Genomic DNA, 21,202 nt, shown 5'->3' on the forward strand with positions numbered 1-21,202 from the left:
AACAACCAACCCACCTCTCTTTGTTACCGGAATTTTTAATTAGCTCATGATGAAATAAATTAGATATACGTTGGCACATTTGGTTCGGTATTTGAGTTATTCGAACAAGATTTGAGATTTTGATTTTCCACTTAAACATGATAATATGATAATTAAAGATATCACTTTACTCAAAAGATAGATATAGATTGATGCAGTTGGGGGATTACAAATGGAAAGAGTTTAATATTGTGAAACGTATTTGAAAAAAATGAAACCGAATTAGTTTTTAATTCAATTTTAAACAATTTTAAATTTATTATGAAAGCCAACAAAAAAACAATTATCAATTTTTAGTTTTAAAAAGTACATCCACACTACCACCATTCACACACTATCACCACTGAATGATAAATATTATATAAAGTAAGTGATAAATATAGAATAAATTAAAATAAAATTACAATTCTCTGATTGAATGTAATAAAACTTTGAAATATTTTAAATAATTTATATATACAAATTATTCATGTCCTATAATAATAAATTTGCACCCTCAAGAATAATAATAATACACTTGCAAAATTCTTAAAGTAATTTATTCAAATAAATAAATTTAATTAAACCCTTTACAAATGGAAAATGCTTTATTTACCGAAAGTTTTTGGTCCACTGATTCTTGATCCATTTAAATTTTTTTGACCCTTGTCAAATTCATCATACAATACCATTACTTTATTTTTCCGTTGAAGAATGATGACATTACTTGTATGGATCAACTCACTGTGTTCGATTAAAATTGTCGGCATTTACAGTATTACTCTTTACGAATATGTCTCGCCCCTTCTACACCGTAGGATTCGTTTGGTGTTATTTTCATCGTCGGAATTGATTGTGGTGTGGTGTCTAAATATCGTTAGAAAGTGTTACGTCAATAATTGATAAATACCCATATTTTCAGCGCTATCCCATCCTAAATTCTGTCATCGGAAATTCGAAATTGACCCGTTTTCCTTTTCAAGTTTCAACAGGTCACCTGAAATGTTAAATGCATAATTTGACTTTGAATATGAAACTTTTTTATCAGTATTGATGTAAAGTATCAATTTTAATGATTAATTTCTCTTAAAGGATGTGATCGGTTATTTTTAATGAATTCTTTTTAATTATATTTTTTTTCATCCATAACATTAAAATTTAAAATTTTATTTAAAGAAAATTAAATTCAGATCACTTGAATCAAACTTGTTGTTCAACATAAAACCTTATATTTTATTAAATTATGGTATAGTTGATATTTTGGTCTAACTTTATTTGTCATGATTTTTCTCCCTCATTCAAAAAGTATAACTTTTAGTTTCTATACATAAAATTGAAGTTTTGGTCTTTTATCATTAACACTGTAACTGATATAGATGGCGTGTTGTTAAAACCCCTATTTTTGTTTTCTTTTTTTGTAAAACTAGTACAAAATTTTTGGACAAGCTAAAATCTCTATAATTTTTTGCAGAAGAAATAGCAGTTTTATACCCACCAAGAAAATTTTGTAGCAATTTTATATTGCCAGAAAAAAAATTGTAACAATTTTAAGAACAGTACCATTAGCCATGTTAGGATACAAAAGATTAACTTATGTGCATTTACACAGCTAAAATTTACATTTTTTAATAAAGAAAAGCATTGAAAAGTGAGAATTAGTTACATATACATGAGAGAATAATTTATTTAATAAGAAAATTTATGTTTGATTTTTATTATATGAAAATTTTAATTGAGTTAACGACAATCACATATCATAAGCGAAACTAATCTTTGACTCAATAAGTTGAGAAATATTCATGGTCTCTAAAAAAAATAAAAATAATTGTAGTGTGTAAAATATCAACTAATCCTTAATTGTAATCCTTAAAGTATTATGGTGTGTAAATGTACATGTAAGTTTGATATAAAATTCTCATTCCGTACAACATAAGTATATATACATATATTTTTATGGTGCAGAAATGAACACTATTTGAGTTGAAATCATTTCTAATAATAATGAAAAAAAAAGTTTGATATAGAATTAATTTAATCAACAAAATATTATTTTAATGATAACACAAATACATAAAAATATTTATACATTTAAAATGATAATTTTAAAGTATCTATTAGAGAAATGGGTAATTCTATCTATACTGATATAAGTAGGGGGAATAAGTGTAATTTCACAATAAGAGAGTTTGTTATGAGATAAGTAATGTGTACTTTCAGTTTTCACAATATACGCAATTTCGTTATCCTATTTTTCCTCCATCTCTTTCTTGCTCATCTTCTCCACTTTTCTTGGTGAGTTTGTGTGTGTGATACAAGTTTCCATTGCTTGATGTGTGCTAGATTAATGTTCTAGATCCAACATTTTGGTATCAGAGCCTAATCGAGCCTGGGATCGGGAAACACGAGTGAAATCGGTGAGGTTTCAATTTGCAATTTGGGAAACATGAGTGTGAGTGAGTGTTCTTCATCGATTCAGTGAATTGAACACGAATTGAGTGAAAATGAAGTTGAGCACGAACAAAGGAAACGTCCCTACGCAATTGTTGATTCTCAACGGAAAAAATTGGGAGCGGTGGCATATTCAAATGAAGGTGTTGTTTGAATTTCAAGACATGATGGAGGTAGTGAAGAATGGCGTAGCAGCGGAACCAGCAAAACCCGCTACTGAGGCGGTGAGGAATGCATACAAGGATAGCAAGAAGAAGGATGCAAAGGCAATATTCTTCCTGCATCAGAGTGTAGATGATGCGAATTTCAATCTGATCTCGAAGGCGACCTCAGCGAAGCAGGCCTAGGATAAACTTGAGAAATGTTATGCTGGTGGAGATCGAATTAAGAAGGTGAAACTTCAAGTGTTGCAGGAACAATTTGACTCAATGAAGATGGAAGAGAATGAGAAGATTGCTGACTTCTTTTCACGAGTAAAGGTAGTCACCAATCAGATGGCTACACAAGGTGAGACTCTAACTGATGGAAAAATTTGTGAGAAAATTACTCGATCTCTGCTGGAAAAATATGATTATATAGTATGTGCAATTGAGGAATCCAAGGAAGTAAGTGAAATGAGTTTAGAAGAATCGCAAAGTTCACTAGAAGCTAGAGAACTTAGATTGCTAGAGAGAAATAAGCAGAAAATTGTTGAACAAGCCTTATTGGCTCAATCTAGTAACAAGAATTCTGGTGACAGTAACAGAGGAAGAAGTGGTTTTAGAGGAAGAGGCCGTGGTAGGAGCAATAGAGGAAGAAGTGGCTATGTTTCTAGTAGTGGAAGAGGCCAGAATAATGTTGAAAATAAACCTGATCAGTCACAGAGAGGCAGGGGCAGAGGCTACTATCGAGGTGGTAGCAATGGTAGAGGAAGAGGTGGTAGAAAAAGGTTTGATAAACAAAACATCCAATGTTATAATTGTAATAGGTGGGGACACTTTGCAGATGAGTGTTATACGAAGAAGGATTCCCAAGGTGATGAGGCAAATCTTGCCAAAGGTGATGATGAGGAAAATGAGCTAGTGATGCTCATGGTGACTACTGCAGATGAAATGTGCACCATTGATGAATGGTACCTTGACACAGGATGTTCTACACATATGACTGGTCATAAAGAATGGCTTGTCAACTTTGATTCAAGCAAGAAAAATAGAATCAAGTTTGTTGATGGTAGAGCTATGCTAGCAGAAGGAGTTGGAAATGTGATGATCAAGATGTCGAATGGTACACAGTACTGCATATCAGGTGTATTTTATGTACCTGGACTGGAGAGCAATTTGCTCAGTCTAGGACAATTAGTGGAGAAAGGCCATAAGGTGATTATGGAAGATAAAAAACTTAAACTGTTTGATTCAGGTGGCAAAAACAGTTTGATATTTGATGTTTCTATGTCTAGAAACAGGACATTTAGAGCCAATCTTGAAGCACTTTGCCATAAATGCCTATCTGCAGTAGTGAGTGAAGATGATTGGGTGTGGCATCACAGATATGGTCACTTGAATTTTAGAGACTTGCATGACTTGAATACTCACAACATGGTTAGGGGGGTACCATTGATAAATGTACCAAAAGAATTATGTAAAAATTGTGTTGAGTCTAAACAGCACAGAGAGCCTTTTAAGAAATTTGTTGAAACTAAGGCAAGAGAAAAGCTTGAAGTGATATACTCTAATGTGTGTGGCCCAATGCAGTGTGAATCTCTTGGTGAGAGTAGATACTTTGTATCATTCCTAGATGATTTCACTAGGAAGATGTGGGTGTATATCTTGAAGAGAAAGAGTGAAGTGCTAGGAGTATTCAAGAAGTTCAAGAGAATGGTGGAGAGACAAACTGGTTTCTTGATAAAAACTATAGTCACTGATGGAGGAGGAGAGTATACTAGCAATGAATTTGATGAATTCTGTGAACTGGAAGGTATTGTGCATGATGTGACACCTCCCTACACTCCCCAACATAACGGTGCAGCAGAAAGAAGAAATCAAACAGTGATGAATATGGTCAGATGCATGCTTAATGGAAAGAAGCCACCAAAATTTCTTTGGGCAGAGGCTGTCTCCACTACAGTGTATGTGCTAAACCGAAGCCCAACAAAAAGGCTCAATAAAATCACACATGAAGAAGCATGGTCTGGACGCAAACCAGTGGTCAGTCATTTTAAATTTTTTGGCTCTATTTGTTATAAACATGTGCCTGATCAGTTGAGAAAGAAGTTAGATAGCAAAAGTGAGATAATGATATTGCTGGGTTATCATGCCACTAGTGATTACAAATTGTTTAATCCAGTAACCAAAGAAGTGCTCGTGAGTAGAGGTGTGATAGTTGATGAATCCAAGGAATGTAATTGGGATAAAGAGATGGTAGAGGAGCCTACAAAAGTTATGATTGAAGCTTCTATTGATGAGCCAAGTGATTCTTCTGTTGTAGTAATTGATGACAGTGACCAAGGAGGAGTAAGGAAATCACAAAGAGCTAGACAAGTCTCTAGCAGGTTACAGGATTATGAATTGATACATGATTCAACAATAGGGGAGGAAGGTGAGCTAGTACACTTAGCTCTATTTGCTGAATCTGAATCAATGAGCTTGAAGGAAGCAATGAATGACACAAAGTGGATTGATGCTATGAAAGAAGAGCTGAAAGCTATTGAAAAGAATAATACATGGCAACTTGTGCCTCTGCCTGCTAAGAAAAAACCTATTGTAGTAAAATGGGTTTATAAGGTAAAAAAGAATCTGAAAGGAGAGATTTCCAAGTATAAGGCCAGGCTAGTGGCAAAGGGATTCTTGCAAAAGGCTGGCATTGATTTTAAGGAGGTTTTTGCACCTGTTGCAAGAATGGAGACAGTGAGAATTATTACTGCTATAGCAAGTCAAAAAGGGTGGCATATGCACCATATGGATGTGAAATCAGCCTTCTTGAATGGTCCTCTAGAGGAGGAGGTTTATGTGAGTCAACCACCTGGGTTTGAAATAAAAGGAAGTGAAGAGAAGGTGTACAGATTGAACAAGTCTTTGTTGTAGAAGCAAAGCTTCATGGTGAATCAAGAATGATTCAAAGATGTTTTGATGATAACAAAAGATGATGACAAAGGTGATGACAAAAAGCCCAAAGGTCAATCAAAGAATGAGTTCAAGATGTTCAAGAAGGAATCAAGAACAATTCAAGACTCAAGAGGAAAAGATGAAGAATACTTCAAGATTCAAGAAGAAGGATGAATTCAAGAATCAAGATTGAAGGATCAAGCTTCAAGAATCAAGATCAAGATTCAAGATTCAAGACTCAAGAATCAAGAGAAGACTTAATCAAGATAAGTATGAAAAGGATTTTTCAAAAACTGAGTAGCACATGGATTTTTCACAAAACATGTTTACCAAAGAGTTTTTACTCTCTGGTAATCGATTACCAGATTGTTGTAATCGATTACCAGTAGCAAAATTGTTTTGAAAAAGTTTTCAAATTGAATTTACAACGTTCCAATTAATTTCAAAAAGTTGTAATCGATTACAATGTTTTGATAATCGATTACCAGTGTCTTTGAACGTTGAAATTCAAATTCAAATGTGAAGAGTCACATCCTTTCACATAAAAGCCTTGTGTAATCGATTACACTGATTTGGTAATCGATTATCAGTGATTGTTTCTGAATAAATCAAAAGATGTAACTCTTCAAAAGGTTTTTTGACTTTTTCAAATTGGTTTTAGGTTTTTCTAAAAGTTATAACTCTTTTAAATGGTCCTCTTGGCCAGACATGAAGAGTCTATAAAAGCAAGGCTTTGATTTGCTTTTCAATACACTTTTACACTTATTCAATCAATCCTTTACAAGCCTTAAATCTCTTTGAGCTTCTTCTTCTTCTTTGTACCAAAAGCTTTCTGAAGTTTTCTGGTTTTCCAAACCTTGAAAACTTGTGCTATTCATTCTTTTCATCTCTTCTCTCTTTGCCAAAAAGAATTCGCCAAGGACTAACCGCCTGAATTCTTTTGTGTCTCCCTTCTCCCTTGTCAAAGAATTCAAAACGACACAGTTTGAGAATTCTTTTGATTCTTCTCTTTCCCTAATACAAAAGTGTTCAAAGGACTAATCGCCTGAGAATTCTTTTGTATCCCCATTCACAAAGTATCAACGGTTTAATCGCCTGAGATCTTTGTCTTAACACATTGGAGGGTACATCCTTTGTGGTACAAGTAGAGGGTACATCTACTTGGGTTGTTGACTGAGAACAAGAGAGGGTACATCTCTTGTGGATCAGTTCTAGTGGAGGGTACATCCACTAGGTTCAAAGAGAACAAGGGAGGGTACATCCCTTGTGGATCTTTGCTTGTAAAAGGATTTTTACAAGGTTGAAAGAAATCTCAAGGACCGCAGGTCGCTTGGGGACTGGATGTAGGCACGGGTTGTTGCTGAAACAGTATAAAAACTCTTGTGTGTTTGTTTCCTTCTTCCCTACTCTTTTAATTTCCGTTGTGCATTTAATTTCCGTTTTTACTTTCTGTTAAGTTTCTCTTCTACTCCTCATTCTCTTAACAATTCAGTAAAAGTCTTAGAAGAGTAATTTTTTAATTAGTAAAGGTTTAGGAATAATTAATTCAACCCCCCATTCTTAATTATTTTGAGGACACTCGATCCAACATTTGTATGGCTTAAAGCAGGCGCCTAGAGCCTGGAACAGGCGCATTGATGGCTTTCTAATGAAGCTTGGATTCCTCAAATGCACAACTGAGCATGGTGTTTATATAAAGGGCAGCAATACTACTAACTTGACTGTAGTGTGCTTGTATGTAGATGACTTGCTTGTGACATGAAATAATGAGACTGAGATTGCCAACTTTAAAGGAGAGATGATAAGAGAGTTCGAAATGACTGATTTGGACCTTATTTCTTATTTTCTTGGAATTGAATTCAAGAGAACTAATGGGGGAGTGATCATGAATCAAGGGAGGTATGCAAGAGATGTACTGAAGAAGTTCAGAATGGTTGACTGCAATTCTGCAGACACACCCACTGCCACTGGTGTGAACTTGGTGAAAGATCCTAATGAAGAAGAAGTAGATGTAACATTGTATAGACAAATGGTGGGCTCACTGAGGTATCTTTGTTGTACTAGACCTAACTTATTGTATGTTGTTGGCTTAATTAGTAGATATATGGAGAATCCTGAACTTTCTCACTTCCGTGCTGCCAAGAGAATAATGAGGTATGTGAAAGGTACTCTCGATTATGGTATTTTGTTTCCCAGTAATTGTGCTGCCAAAAAATGTAATGTTCTGGGATATAGTGATTCTGATTGGTGTGGAGATAAAAGTGATAAGAAGAGCACAATAGGTTATGTGTTCTTCTATGGAGATGCTCCAATCTCGGGGAGCTCAAAGAAGGAACAAGTGGTGGCTCTCTCCTCATGTGAGGCAGAATACATTGCAACTGCTATGTCAGCGTGTCAAGCTCAATGGCTTGACAATATTTTTGGTGAACTGAAGATGAAGGAAAAGGGTGCTATTACACTGACGGTGGACAACAAATCTGCCATCAATCTAGCTAAACACCTAGTTGCTCATGGGAGGAGCAAACACATTGAAACACGATTTCATTTCCTTAGAGAGCAAGTGACAAAAGGCAAGGTAAGTGTTAAGTATTGTCCAACTACAACGCAAGTAGCAGACATATTCACCAAGCCATTGAAGATTGATCAGTTCAAAGAGTTAAGGAGCAGATTGGGAGTGATTGAAGTGCAGTGAAGATCTCTGTTATGTGTTGTGAGGGTGTTGTAGCACCAGAATAAGTGCTATAGCACCATATCTGTGATTTGTTGTTTTTTACTGTTATTGTAATGTTGAGTTTAAATGATAGATACATAATTAAAAGAGAATATTAGAGAAAGGGGTAATTCTATCTATACTGATATAAGTAGGGGGAATAAGTGTAATTTCACAATAAGAGAGTTTGTTATAGATAAGTAATGCGTACTTTCAGTTTCCACAATATACGCAATTCCGTTATTTTGTTTTTCCTCCATCTCTTTCTTGCTCATCTTCTCCACTTTTCTTGGTGAGTTTCTTGGTGAGTTTGTGTGTGTGATACAAGTTTCCATTGCTTGATGTGTGCTAGATTAATGTTCTAGATCCAACGGTATCAAACATTATTTTAATTTATATCATACCTTTTTATTTTCGTTTGATGCTAATTAAAATAGGATAAAATTTTATACGTAAATAACAACACTAAACAACGAGAAGAGAAATCTACAAATTCATTAAAGAAAACTCCTCAACCCGATCTCATGCACTTTGAAGTCACCCCACCAACCTTCAGTGGTTCATCACCAAGTATAACTTGCGAATCAATGTTTCACTCAAAGAATGTTACTCCCTGTCTTATTATAATTTTCGTATAAGAAAAAAATTATTTCAATATAATTATCATTTTAATTTTTTTAATATATAATTTTTTTGTCGACTTTTAATTATTTTTTTCATTTATATTTTTTATATATTAATGATAAACTATAAAATTTAAAAATAAATTAATATTAATATAAAACTAATTTTATAAAATTGTTTTTTTTATCTATTTATTATTTTTTTCTTGATGCATGTAAAACAACCTATTGTTTTGAAATACAGAGGATTCGGATATATAACATACAGAATGGTCATAAAGAAGCTGCAAAATAGTTTTTATTCCTTTAATGCATTACTTGATTGATTGAACACTCCAATTGTTGCATGATCAAACAGTGATTTCAATTGGGTACTCTTGGTCCCCAACAAGCAACAAATAAGATCCTTCTTCAATCACCATCGAACCAGCCTCATTCGCCACGCTAAGATGCTCACAAGGGCTTAGCTCAAACCCCACTTGAACCGTTTCCCCTGCATTCAACTTCACACTTTGAAACCCCACCAACTGTTTCACCGGATTCCCATTGTTTCTAACCTTTCCCTGCCTCACAAACAGCAACACGGGATGCTTCCCCGCCATGTTACCGCGATTCGTGACTCCCAATGCGATCGACAACAACATGGTTTGGCATGTTTCTTCTGCCAACTCCGAAACCAGCTTGTAGCGTATGGTTTCAGAATTTTGAGTCGTTAAATGTGTGGATGATTGGTTGATGTGGAGGGTGTTGTGTGAGAGAGAGAGGAGCTTGTAAGAATATTTTGTGTAGCTTAGGCCGTAGCCAAATTCATACACCTTTGGACCAGTGTAGAATCTGTAGGTTCTCCCAGGGTAGCCTGATGCTGGATCTGCTCTCATCCTCATGTCTGTCATTGGTACTTTGATGAAATCTTTTGGGTACCAAGTAATTGGTAGTTTTCCACCTGCATTGCAGTGATGAAACAAAGCACCCCTTTTGAGTAATTTGTTTTAGGAAATTAAAGATACTTCATAGAATTATTTGAGGTATATGTCCAGTCTGTGCTATCAAGAAAAAGTTATAGTAAGATTATGGTGTTATTTGATGATTTGCATGGAAGTAGGTAAGAAATGTGTAAATTTAAGAGGACAAATTGTATACACTATTATTTAATGTATTATTTTTTATGCATAACTTGCCCTGTTTATTAGTTAAAATCTGTGTGAAATTTATTAGATAGAGAATAGGGACACATTTCATTCTGAATCTCGCATGAATTTCATTCATCAGTAAGAAAATGTATTAAAACGAATACTAAAGAATATCATCGACTTAACCAAAAAAAATTAATCTAAAAATTAAAATATATTGATAGTGTACTATTTTTACAATTTCATTCAATTACAAATTATCATATAAGATGGTTAATTTTTGTAATAATTATTTTAAAATTCTTGCATTTGACTTTTCTAAAGTGGGTAAGGGCAAAAGTAATTATTGATAAGAAAATTAATTATTGATATTTTAACACATGATTTGTTATGGATGTACATCAAAACAGTTGATTTGCTATCCGTCACTTTATCCTCTAAAACTTTGTTATTTTTAATTAATTGATTAATAACGTAAAGATGTTTAGTTATTTACACAATTATAGTATATGAAAATCAAATTCTAAAGAATATATTGTTAAGTTTGCTCATTTATTTAAGAAACATACTTCTAAATTTACCAAGTGTTTACTTTTTTTCCCCTCCTTATGTACTTTTAGCAAGGTCTAACCTCATGTATATTTGTTATGGGTGTTCATTTGTTCTCAGACAAGTGTAGTAGAAAATTTACCTGGGTTATGATCACCAAAGACAACCTGGGCCAGTGCCACTCCTCCAAGTTCACCCGGGTACCCAGCCCACAAGATCCCTCCAACCTTATCATCAAACTTAGCCGAAGTGATATCAACCGGGCCTCCACACAAGAGCACCAAAACAACAGGTCTCTTTGAAGCCCTAGCCACACTCTTAATGAGCTCTTCTTGCTTCCCTGGCAGCCCTAAGTACTCTCTATCATGTGACTCCCTCTCTTGACTCTGATCCAACCCCATGACCAACACCACATAATCAACCTTTTTTGCAACTTCCACTGCCCCTTCTATTTGAGCATAAGCACATTGTGGGCCATCATCACACCCCGGGTGGTAAACCGTGTCCTTAGCATAGCCCTCAAAGCCTTGCAAGAGTGTCACCAAATTGCAAGGACGCCCATAATAGTTTCCTAGGAAAACTTTTGATGAGGCATTGGCATTGGGGCCTATTAAGGCAATAGTGGGGTTTGTTTTTGGGAGTGGGAGGAGTGAGTTTGTGTTCTTTAGAAGGACTATGCCATCCCTTGCTGCCTCGAGGGCTAGTTGGAGGCTTTGTTTGGAGCACACTTGATCGGGACCAATTGTGCCAAATGGAAGCTTGGTGGGGTTTCCATCTAATAGGCCTAGTCTTATTCTAATGGAGAAGAGGTTTTGAAGGGCACGATCGATTTGAGATATGGGCAGTTTTTTCTGGGACACTGCTGATTTTCCATGCTTGGTTATGTAATCACCACACTCCACATCCATCCCTGCAAATGAGTTTGAAGAATAAATTTGGGTCATACAATTATGCATATATAGATGATCAAAGTTTAAATTATAGTTACGTGATTATTTAATAAAATTATATGCATTATGTGTTTTAATCTTTTCATGATGAATTTTAATGATCACAAATTTATTCTTCTCATTTTCACGTAAAATCAGCAGAGGAGGGCATTACCATGTAGCTGGCCATATATGTATTATTAATTATAAGATAAGAATAAGATACTCTTGTACTAATACAATTACACAAACTATTTTAAATATTAAAAGAGTATCTTATAGTAATAGAAGTAATTTAAAAAGCAGGAGTATAGTGTAATTTACTCTATATGCTCTTTTACTTAAAAATCTAAGATGTACAATTATAACACGAGAAAACTATATAAATGCATGTCTAAAACTAATATAACAAGTCAAAACTACTATTTAAAGTGATTTTTAGCTTTCGTAACATTTACGAATATATTTATATTAATAAGTATAGGATTATGGGTGAGTTTGTTTAAATTTTAAAAATATAATTTTAAAATAAATATTTTTTATATAAATATTTTTTTAATAAATAAATAAGTTTTTCTTATTAAAATAAATAAAAAATATTTTTTAAGCCGACACAGTTTAGATAAATATATTAAAAACAAATAACTGTTTATTTTATTAAAATAAATATTTATTTCCATAAATAAATTTAAATAAACTGGTCCTAAAATTCTTTTAAAAAAATTTAAAATCTTTATCTTTAAAAAGAATGAGGAGGGTCCAAGACTTATCCTCCCCCCTCCCTAGATCCGTCCAGATTAAAGAACCCAATGTGTGTCGGTGCACGTGATCAATTTCCCTATAATAAAAGTGGTTTAAAATGACCCTTAATAAATTATATAGCCTTTGTTTTATCTTTTTTCATAGAATGTGTTCGGGCCAGTTGGCCCAATGATAAATGTATACGTAGAAAATGGGAGTTACTATTGGTCCCATTAAAATTGTTTTTGGCACCTATCAAGGGGCTGGGACTTTTTATATTCCAAAAATATCCTCACCACGGAATCGTGATTCCGTTGAACAAAATATACAACAGAACCATGATTCCTTCGTGCACCATCTTTTGCTCCCCCAGCACAACGAAATCAGGATTTCACCTAATATATTTTGTGGCATCCTCCTTAACACAACGAAATCACGATTTCGTTGAAAGTATTTTTTTATCACGATGAACGAAATTGTGTTTCTATTGTATATATTTTCTTCACCCCCACTTAATCCAAATTTCACAATTCCGTGCGACCAAATATCCATGCGGAAATGCAATTTCGTTATGGCAGAGGAGTTTGCAGTGGTGGATGTGCATAGCGGCACAATGATGGTGGAGAGGAGCTGCGCTTGCGGAGCCTCAAAGGTGGAAATCACACGCGGGTCAAGATCATGCATGAGCAAGGGCTCTATGCGATAGTGATGGTGGGGACTGGTGACAATGCACGACGCGAAGGAGATGGGATAGGGTGGAGGTCATGCGCGAGTCGGGGCTCTATGCAACATTGATGGTGGGGACTGATGGCAATGCACAATGTGGAGGAGATGGGATAGGGTGGACGTCGTGTGCGAGCAAGGGCTCTACATGACAGATGGTGGGGACTCGTGGTGGTGTGCGACATGGATGAGATAGGATAAGGTGGTGGCGCAATGTGGAGGTGGTTGGTAGTGATTATGGTTGCACGACTGTGGTGTGAGGAGGGTGGAGCCACAGGGGGTTGGGTGAGAAGAAGGTGGGGCGCGTGGGGAGTGGGTGAGATGATGGGGAAGAAGACGGGTAAAATGGACTTTTCCGTGGGAAGATTGGGACCAATAGCAGCTTCCCTATAAAATTAAGCAAATAAAAATCACAAAGCCCAATCTTTGAAGTCCAGTAGTGAATTTTTGGAGTTGATATATTTAAATTAGGTTTACAAGCAAATGGGACTTTGGTGGGTGAGGATGAGACTAGGCCATGGCATGTGTCATGTGGGGGACCTAATACAAGTGTGGGCCAATCCACATGACTTTGCTAGAAATATTGGTGTAGAAAACAATCGGTCAAAGACAAGAGAGAAAATCATCATGCATTGGGAATATTAACATAATTACATAATTAACTCATCGTGTACATAGTGATTGCATTTAGATAATAATCTGATTATCATATATAAACAAAGGAAATAAATGTATGGATATAAATAATAGAGGACTAGGAAGAGTGTCATTACACTATACCTGCCCTAAAGACATCGGCTATAGCGTCCTCTGCAGTTTTTGCATAACCTTGCTCATCGTGAATGATAGAGACTGCTCCACAATCTGACGTAATATACCTAAAATTATTTACAGCTAAAAAAATTAAGGTTTGTTTTAAAAAAGAAAAAAAGTAATGTGGCACTCTCATATTCCGGTTGAATCTTAGCTTCAAAGAGAGGGGACAAAAAAATCACAAATAAGCCAATCAATTTGAAAAAGAAGTTTCACCAAAGAAAAGAACAAGTTATGTACTTTCACAAATTCACCCGTGAAATGTAATGTAACATTGCTTTAAAAAGGGTCAAGCAAATATATACCCATCGAATTTCCATTGTTGTCTTGCGGTTTTGGTTAAAAGATTGAAATTTGCACAGTTTGGAACACCATTGACACGGTTGTAGGCACACATTATCCCACTGGCTCGACCTTGCTCTATGCAACTTTGAAATGGAGGTTGGTATGTGTCTGCCAAATCTTGCGACGTGACCTGAATCACAAAGGGTTCGGAGAATTAAGAAAAGGGAAAAATAATTAGAAGAAAAAAAAAAAGGAAGTAACACTCTCATAGTGTCACATCATGAACCTAACTTTATATCCATGTCCAATGTCCAAACATTAATTGCATTACACCCTTCAACTTAAACGTCAAAAAGCAGTGATATTATTAGAAGGTCAATCACGTGTGTTCTTTGTTTACTTTTCACATCTCTTCTAGCTATATAACGGTTCTCTTGGTCATAGTAGTCATGCTAAATCAGCGAAGGATTGAAGGATGTTTATATTTGAACAAACACAAAATACAAGCATATTAATTGTTTTTTTATTCTCTCAAATTTTACTTCTTTTTTTTTATATAGAATCACAACTTTTCCTTATTATATTATAGTATTATTAATCATATTAATTGTTTTTTTATTCTCTCAAACTAAAAATACTAAATAGTGTCCAAAAATCATCTTCGATCAGCCAAGTACACTATACAAACAAAATTAACACAATCGACAGCAAATAATGACAAAATAAGGCACTAACTCATTAACTGTTTGAACTTTGAAGATAAATAGAAACAAGCAAAAACTTCATATATTGAAATTTTAATTTGAATCTAAATATTAAATCTTTGTTCCTAGTATTATTCCTTTCTTTTTTTTCCCTTTTTTTTCTTGGTAAAATAAAACAATAATTTTTGAAAAATTATAAATTCTCTCTTTTTTCCTATTTTCTTTCAAAATATCTAAAGTGCATCAGTGGTAACAGAAATAACCTATAACATGTAAAATATATTATTTATAATTAGTTAAAGTTTATTAAAAATCACACCTATTCCTACTCCTTTGAATTCACTCACAATGTTTTATTTTTTTAATAAATTTTAAAGAAATATCCTATACACACTTGTTTGATTATATTAGTTTTTAAAGTTAAACAATTTAAGAATACCATTAAAGCAAATAAGTCCTTATAAATTTTTTGTAAAAGTTTCTTGTATAAGTAAATTACAAGCAAGATTACCTTGCTTAATCATTAAAAAAAATCCAACTCAAAAAGAAGGGTTTTATATAAGAAAATAGATAAAAATAGGACCATTATATTAAAAACTCAATTTAAATTTTATTAGAATAAAAATTAAGGTGTCAGGAGTGTTCTTAAATTTTATATAATAATAAGGAGCCCATTAAAAACTAATAAGGAATCCAAATTCAATTTTTTTCCATTGGAGAGACTATAAAACAAAATTTCAAAGATTGCAAATTGCAATGTACAATTATTTTCAATAAAAACTGCTTAAAAGTCAGAAAAAGAGCTATCTCCTTCCTCCAATCTTGACTTAGGAACGATCTTAATGTCTCCCAACTCTACTAGTACTTTGTTATGGGTTTAGTTTTCGGCCTTAAGGCCTCCTTTGTAGCAAAAAAGAAAAAAGAGCAAACAACACAGATCACGACATGACATTATGTTCCGAGTTCCAAGAAATCATGGATGCAAGAAACAACAAAAACAAATTTAAAAAATTACTTAATTATTAATTTGCTACCCATTATTTTAAATGATTGAATTTTGATTTTAAAATATTTAATTTAACAAGTTCTTAAAAATAAATTAATTTAATTTTAAAATGTTAAATTTGATTCACAAATTTTTAAAAATAAATCAATTAGGTCCTAAATTTTTAAGAATTTAAAAATTAAATTGATTCATTTTAAAAAAAAAATAATATCTGATTAAAATTTTTAAAAACTTAAAAATCAAATTTAATTATTTAAAATAATTTGAAGATAAAATTAATAATTAAGCTTTAAAAAAAACTAACATCACTTACAATTGCATGGAAGACAAAAATCTTTAGATTTGTCAGGGTAGTAATTAGTAAAGCAACTCTGATTAAAAAAAATGCAGGAGTGACACCCCAACTACAATAATTAATTACTACTAATCATGTTCAATAAACCAAAAGCACTGCTTCAAACTCAGAATCAGAGCAAAAAGCAAACAGCACACGACACACGACAGAACATTATGGTTCCAACAAGTTCCACCCATTCATGAACAGATCAAACAAATTAAAAAAACACACTTACACGAGCATCGTAGACAAAGCGATCTAGTCCCTTCCAATGGTCCAAATCATAGGCAGTGAAGTGCTTGCAACACGCCGAAGCTTGAAGCCTCTCACCCAGTTTCCCTCCTTCAAAGGAATCCCCTTGAAGCCCTCTCACATACGCCACACCATACTTGGCATTCATCAGAGGGTCTTCCCCTGCAGTCTCTTGCCCTCTCCCCCACCGTGGATCCCTGAAAACGTTTATGTTCGGAGCCCAGAACGTCATCCCCGTCGCTTGCCCCGCATTGTACACCGCCCTCGCTTCCTTCCCAATAGTCTTCAGCAACAATGCAGTAACATAACACCAACATGTCAATAATGTAATTCGATAAAGTCCCACACCCGAGTAATAAAGAGAAGTTGAAGTGTATATAAAGCTTTGAGGTGTTGGATGTTAGTGATTATGTAACTGACCTTGCTGATTTGGTACCAGAGGTTTGGGTCGAAGGAAGCGGCGGTGAGAATGACTTGGGGGAAACTGGTGGCGGATTTGATGGTGCCGTTGAATCTGATGCCGAAGCCGGCATCGGCGACGCCGTGCAGCGCTTCACTCCACCACTGGTAACTCGGGATGCCGAGCCGGGGAATCGCCGGTGCCGTGTTGACGAGTTGGGCGAGTTTCTCGTCGAGAGTGAGCCGCGAGACGAGGTCTTGGGCTCTTTTGGTGATGGGGAGCCTGGTGTTGCAGAATGGGTAGTAGGGTGAGTTGGAGGACGAGTCGCAGGAATAGGGAGGCTGAGTTGATTCGGCGTGGTGGTGGAGAGTGAGGAGAAGGAAAGAGATGAAAATGGCAGCGGAAAAGTGAGAAAGAGTCATGCTATATGCTCTGGGAGGAAAGTGCCAGAGATGGGTGAAAATAAGTGTGAAAGGTTATAAAGAGGGTGCTACACTATGTGTACGTTGGACGGGAACAAAACGATAACGTGATGTTTCAGACCGTATGGATTTTGCGTAGGAATCGAAAATCTACAGAGCTAGACCGTATGGATTTTGCGTAGGAATCGAAAATCTACAGAGCTAGACCGTATGGATCTTTTTTTTTTTTTTTTTTACAAAATTGTATTTTTTGATTTTTCAGTTTATCTACAATTTCAAATTTGGTTCTTTATTAATCATCTATCATCATACAAACAAGACCCTTATGACCTACGTGTCAAGCTGTAGTGCAATGCAATTCTGGCCTAAAAATGTCAAATCGTGTTACAATGCGTTTTCAGTAATTAATATATAATAAATAAAATAAATAATTACTATTTTTAAGTTTCCAACGTGTTGCACAATTATTGATGCACTAATTTTGTTTCCAAGACTTTTGTATTTTTCAACATACGTTTCATTTTGAATTTTGCTTATAACCCCTCTCTCTTTCCCATTGCTTCTCAACTCTTTGTTTTTCATTTTCGTTCTTCTCCATTTCTCTCCATTCTTCTGAATCTTCTGTTCCTCTCCATTCTTCTAGGTTCTTTTCTCTCCTATCCTGCTGCGTTTTCTTTTTTCATTTGGTTGGTTTGGCCAAAAAATCGAAAGGTTGTTCCTTGGTAAAATCGTTTTCTCTCCCGTGAGGAAAACCCAAAGGCTGAAACTTTTTTGCTTGGTTTGATAGTTCTTTGCTTGGTTTGGCCGAAAAATGATTTCTTGGTTCTTTTCTATCTTATCCTTCTACGTGATGTATTTGATTTCTCCTTTGGTTTGTGGTTCTGACGGTCCAAAAAATTGTATTTTTTTGTGTTCCTCGGGCTTATTTGACTGGCTGACTATTGTTCTTCCTTTGCAACACAAAAGCTTCAATTTTTTTGCGTCTTCTGCCTTTGTTTTGTGTTATGACTTTTCGTAGGACAAAAGCTTAAATTTTTTTGGGTGTTCTGCCTTTGTCTAATGGTTCAATATATTTTTTGGCATGTTTATTTTTTTTATTAATCGCTATTGTATGCAGAGAAGGTGGAAAAACACACTAAAGTTATGATTTTTATCTCAAAAAACTCCATGAGTACAGGTTCGTAAATACAAAAGCTAAATTTTTTTTGGGTGTTCTACCTTTATTTTGTTTTCTGACTTCTTGTTATACAAAAGTTTAAATTTTTTTGTGTTCCTGAGCCTTCTCCAACATGCTGATTATTTCCTATACCCATGTTTTGGTGTTTTCGTCCTTTTTTGGTGGTCTAATGGTTCAATATATTTTTTGGCATGTTGATTTTTTTTTATGAATGCAAAGAAGGTGGAAGAAGACACTAAAGCTGCGATTTTTATCTCAAAAACTCCATGAATACAGGTTCATTTTCTTGCTTTGTCTATCAAAGCTTAAATTTTTGTGTTCCTGAGCATTCTCCGACGTGCTTCCCCCGCCATTTTCGATTTTTATCTCCAAACTCCATGAATACATGTTCGTTTTCTTACTTCGTTTTCCCTTCCCGTCTTCTTCTACGTTTTCTTTTTTTACCTTTATTTGCATTTGTATGCGTTTTTTTATTTCGGTTTTTTGTTTTTTCACTGCATGTTCATTGTTTCTTCTAAAGCTGCGATTTTTATCTTAGAAAGCTTTAATTTTTATCTCCAAACTCCATGTACACAGGTTCGTTTTCTTGCTTTCTCAATCAAAACTTAAATTTTTTTTTTGTTCCTGAGCCTTCTCGACTCGCCATTTTCGTTTTTTTATCTAAAAAAGCTTCATTATATACTTCAATTGTTATTATTAATTTATTCATCATCTTTAACTTTTCTATATACTGACAATACTTTTGCTATTTTATTTTTCTTTGTGTTGGATTGCAGTTGAATTTCGGATCCCATTCATAGGTATCAGATGAACATAGTTGAATTGTTGTTGTTCTACCTTAATGGAACAATATGGAAAAATATGGATCTTTGTGTTGCATTCGCTACCTATTTTTATCTTTTTTGTGTTCCATGTTTGAGTTCCTTTCTTTACGTGTTCATCTATGTATTACTGGCAAAAAATAATGTTTATTGCTATAATTAACTTTGAGGTTCACGAGCTATCTTGAATCTTCTCCAATTTTGTTCTTATCATGGTAACGTATCAACGTGTACAAAATCTCTGTTGTAGATATTCTTGACATTTGTGCTTATACAGGTTGAAAATAAAAACAATTTACTTTTAATGCTTATGCATTTTGTTTCCTTCAATTTCGCACTATTTTATGTCTTCTACGTTTTTGCTGCTTTAATGTCAATCAACATTTATTATTTCCATCAATGTCAACAGCATTTATTATTTCCAATGAATTAATATTTCCAAAAAAAAAATGTGTCGTTGTAGTTACGTTTGATAATCCAATCCCATTTTGAATTCAAATGTGTGACTCTTAGAGTGAAAGCCTTACATCTAATAACAATAATAAAATAAAAATAATAAAAATAAAAATATTTTTATGTAATTAATAATAATAATTTATAATAATATATTATTATAATAATAAAAATGATTAGACTAATTTATAAAAATGATTAACATTTCAATAGCATATGACATCGTCAAAATATTTGATAGAAAAATTACATGTAATTTCTTTTATAAGTTATAATATTAAAAATCTTTAAATGTATAATCACTAATAGCGTAAAATAATTTATATATTTTAAAAAAATAAAAAAATCATTAAGTGTAGTTAATTTTTTTTTATCAAAAATAAGTTTCATACTTGAATCAAAGAGTAGATATTTCAAATTTTTATTGAAGAGTTAGATATTTTAATTATGTTAGTTAAAAAAATAAGATTATTGTTAACATCAGATTAATGTTTCAAACGAAAAATCAATAAATAATTAATAAATATAATTTAATGTTAATCATCATCAAAATAAATCAAATTTATCAATGTCAATCAGCATTTATTATCAAGAATGAGTATGTCTCCTTCTGATTCTCCATGACTATTCAAACTAATTGGAACGACTTTATTTGAAATACAATTAACAAGTCTACACCTTGGCGCATGTTTCAAATTCATATTTTATTTAATGTATTTTTTCTGCCAATACTTAAACATTATTATTATCCAAATAAACTAATTTTTCAGTCATTCCATAATGAATTTTAACACTATTGATAAATATACACTATTTTCATAATAAAAGTCTAGCATGGGAAGTGAAAAAGATTATCATTATATTCATAATAAATAATAAAAGTCTAGCACGGGAAGTGAAAAAAATTATCATTGTGATACAGTAATTAATAATAATATATTATTATTATAATAAAAATGATTAGACTAATATTGTCAATTCATGATTGGAGACAAAAACAAAGCCTTCTAGACCGTGGTTCAACATTTATGATTAATGATAATAATTTATAATAGCAATCATATATAATAATTTATTATTATAATAATAAAAATGGGTTATATTATTTTATAATCATTCGATATTAATACGGTTATATTATCTCACTTACGAGTACTTGATATGTTTCCAGATTTATTGAAATTAATTTGAATGAAAAGTTATACTAAAATAAAGTTAATTTAAATACGTTGTAGTGTTTGTTGTACATAGAGTTTACTGGTTATGAAAATAGTGATAAATTTACATATAAAGATGAACTGCAATCATGCATCCATCTTTTTTTTTAAACAAATCTGTTTGAGTTAGTTAATTTAAATAAGTTTATAGTGTTTGCAGTAAGCGAATTTTAATAATTATAAAAATACAGATAAATTTCCATGTAAAGATGAAGTGTAATCATATATCCAACAAATTCTATTTTTTTTTCCTTTCTAAATTATATGTATCTTTTATAGAAGAGAAAACTTTCCTTTTAAATATTAAACGTTACATATTTTATTGACGTTTAATTAATAAACATATTTTATTCGTATTTTTGTT

General features: G+C 33.4%; 1 protein-coding gene and 1 long non-coding RNA gene across 2 annotated transcripts; one reads left to right on the plus strand and one right to left on the minus strand.

Moving 5' to 3' along the window:
* Nucleotides 1-9,149: 9,149 nt before the first annotated feature.
* On the minus strand, nt 9,150-17,219 carry LOC114384763 (probable beta-D-xylosidase 7). The gene is made up of 6 exons (XM_028344548.1): nt 16,769-17,219; nt 16,332-16,631; nt 14,070-14,239; nt 13,732-13,829; nt 10,701-11,468; nt 9,150-9,822 (listed from the first exon to the last, which is right to left on the minus strand). The coding sequence occupies exons 1-6, from the start codon at nt 17,168-17,170 to the stop codon at nt 9,230-9,232; spliced, it is 2,331 nt and encodes a 776-aa protein (XP_028200349.1). The 5' UTR covers nt 17,171-17,219; the 3' UTR covers nt 9,150-9,229.
* Nucleotides 17,220-17,757: 538 nt separating this feature from the next.
* Nucleotides 17,758-19,473, plus strand: LOC114383166. Its single transcript, XR_003660416.1, has 2 exons — nt 17,758-18,923; nt 19,124-19,473. It is a non-coding gene; the product is annotated as an uncharacterized LOC114383166 (long non-coding RNA).
* The last annotated feature ends 1,729 nt before the right edge of the window (nt 19,474-21,202 follow it).

The sequence above is a fragment of the Glycine soja genome, chromosome 14, assembly GCF_004193775.1.
Source record: "Glycine soja cultivar W05 chromosome 14, ASM419377v2, whole genome shotgun sequence".
Classification (NCBI taxonomy): domain Eukaryota; kingdom Viridiplantae; phylum Streptophyta; class Magnoliopsida; order Fabales; family Fabaceae; genus Glycine; species Glycine soja.

Bases quoted from the DNA above. Each gene is read 5' to 3' on its own strand.
- LOC114384763 (XM_028344548.1), bottom strand. From the start codon at position 17,170: ATGACTCTTTCTCACTTTTCCGCTGCCATTTTCATCTCTTTCCTTCTC. The intron at 13,830-14,069 runs GTATATATTTGC...AAATAATTTTAG, and splicing joins CAACAATGGAAATTCGATGG to GTATATTACGTCAGATTGTG. The intron at 9,823-10,700 runs GTAAATTTTCTA...ACTGCAATGCAG, and splicing joins CTTTGGTGATCATAACCCAG to GTGGAAAACTACCAATTACT.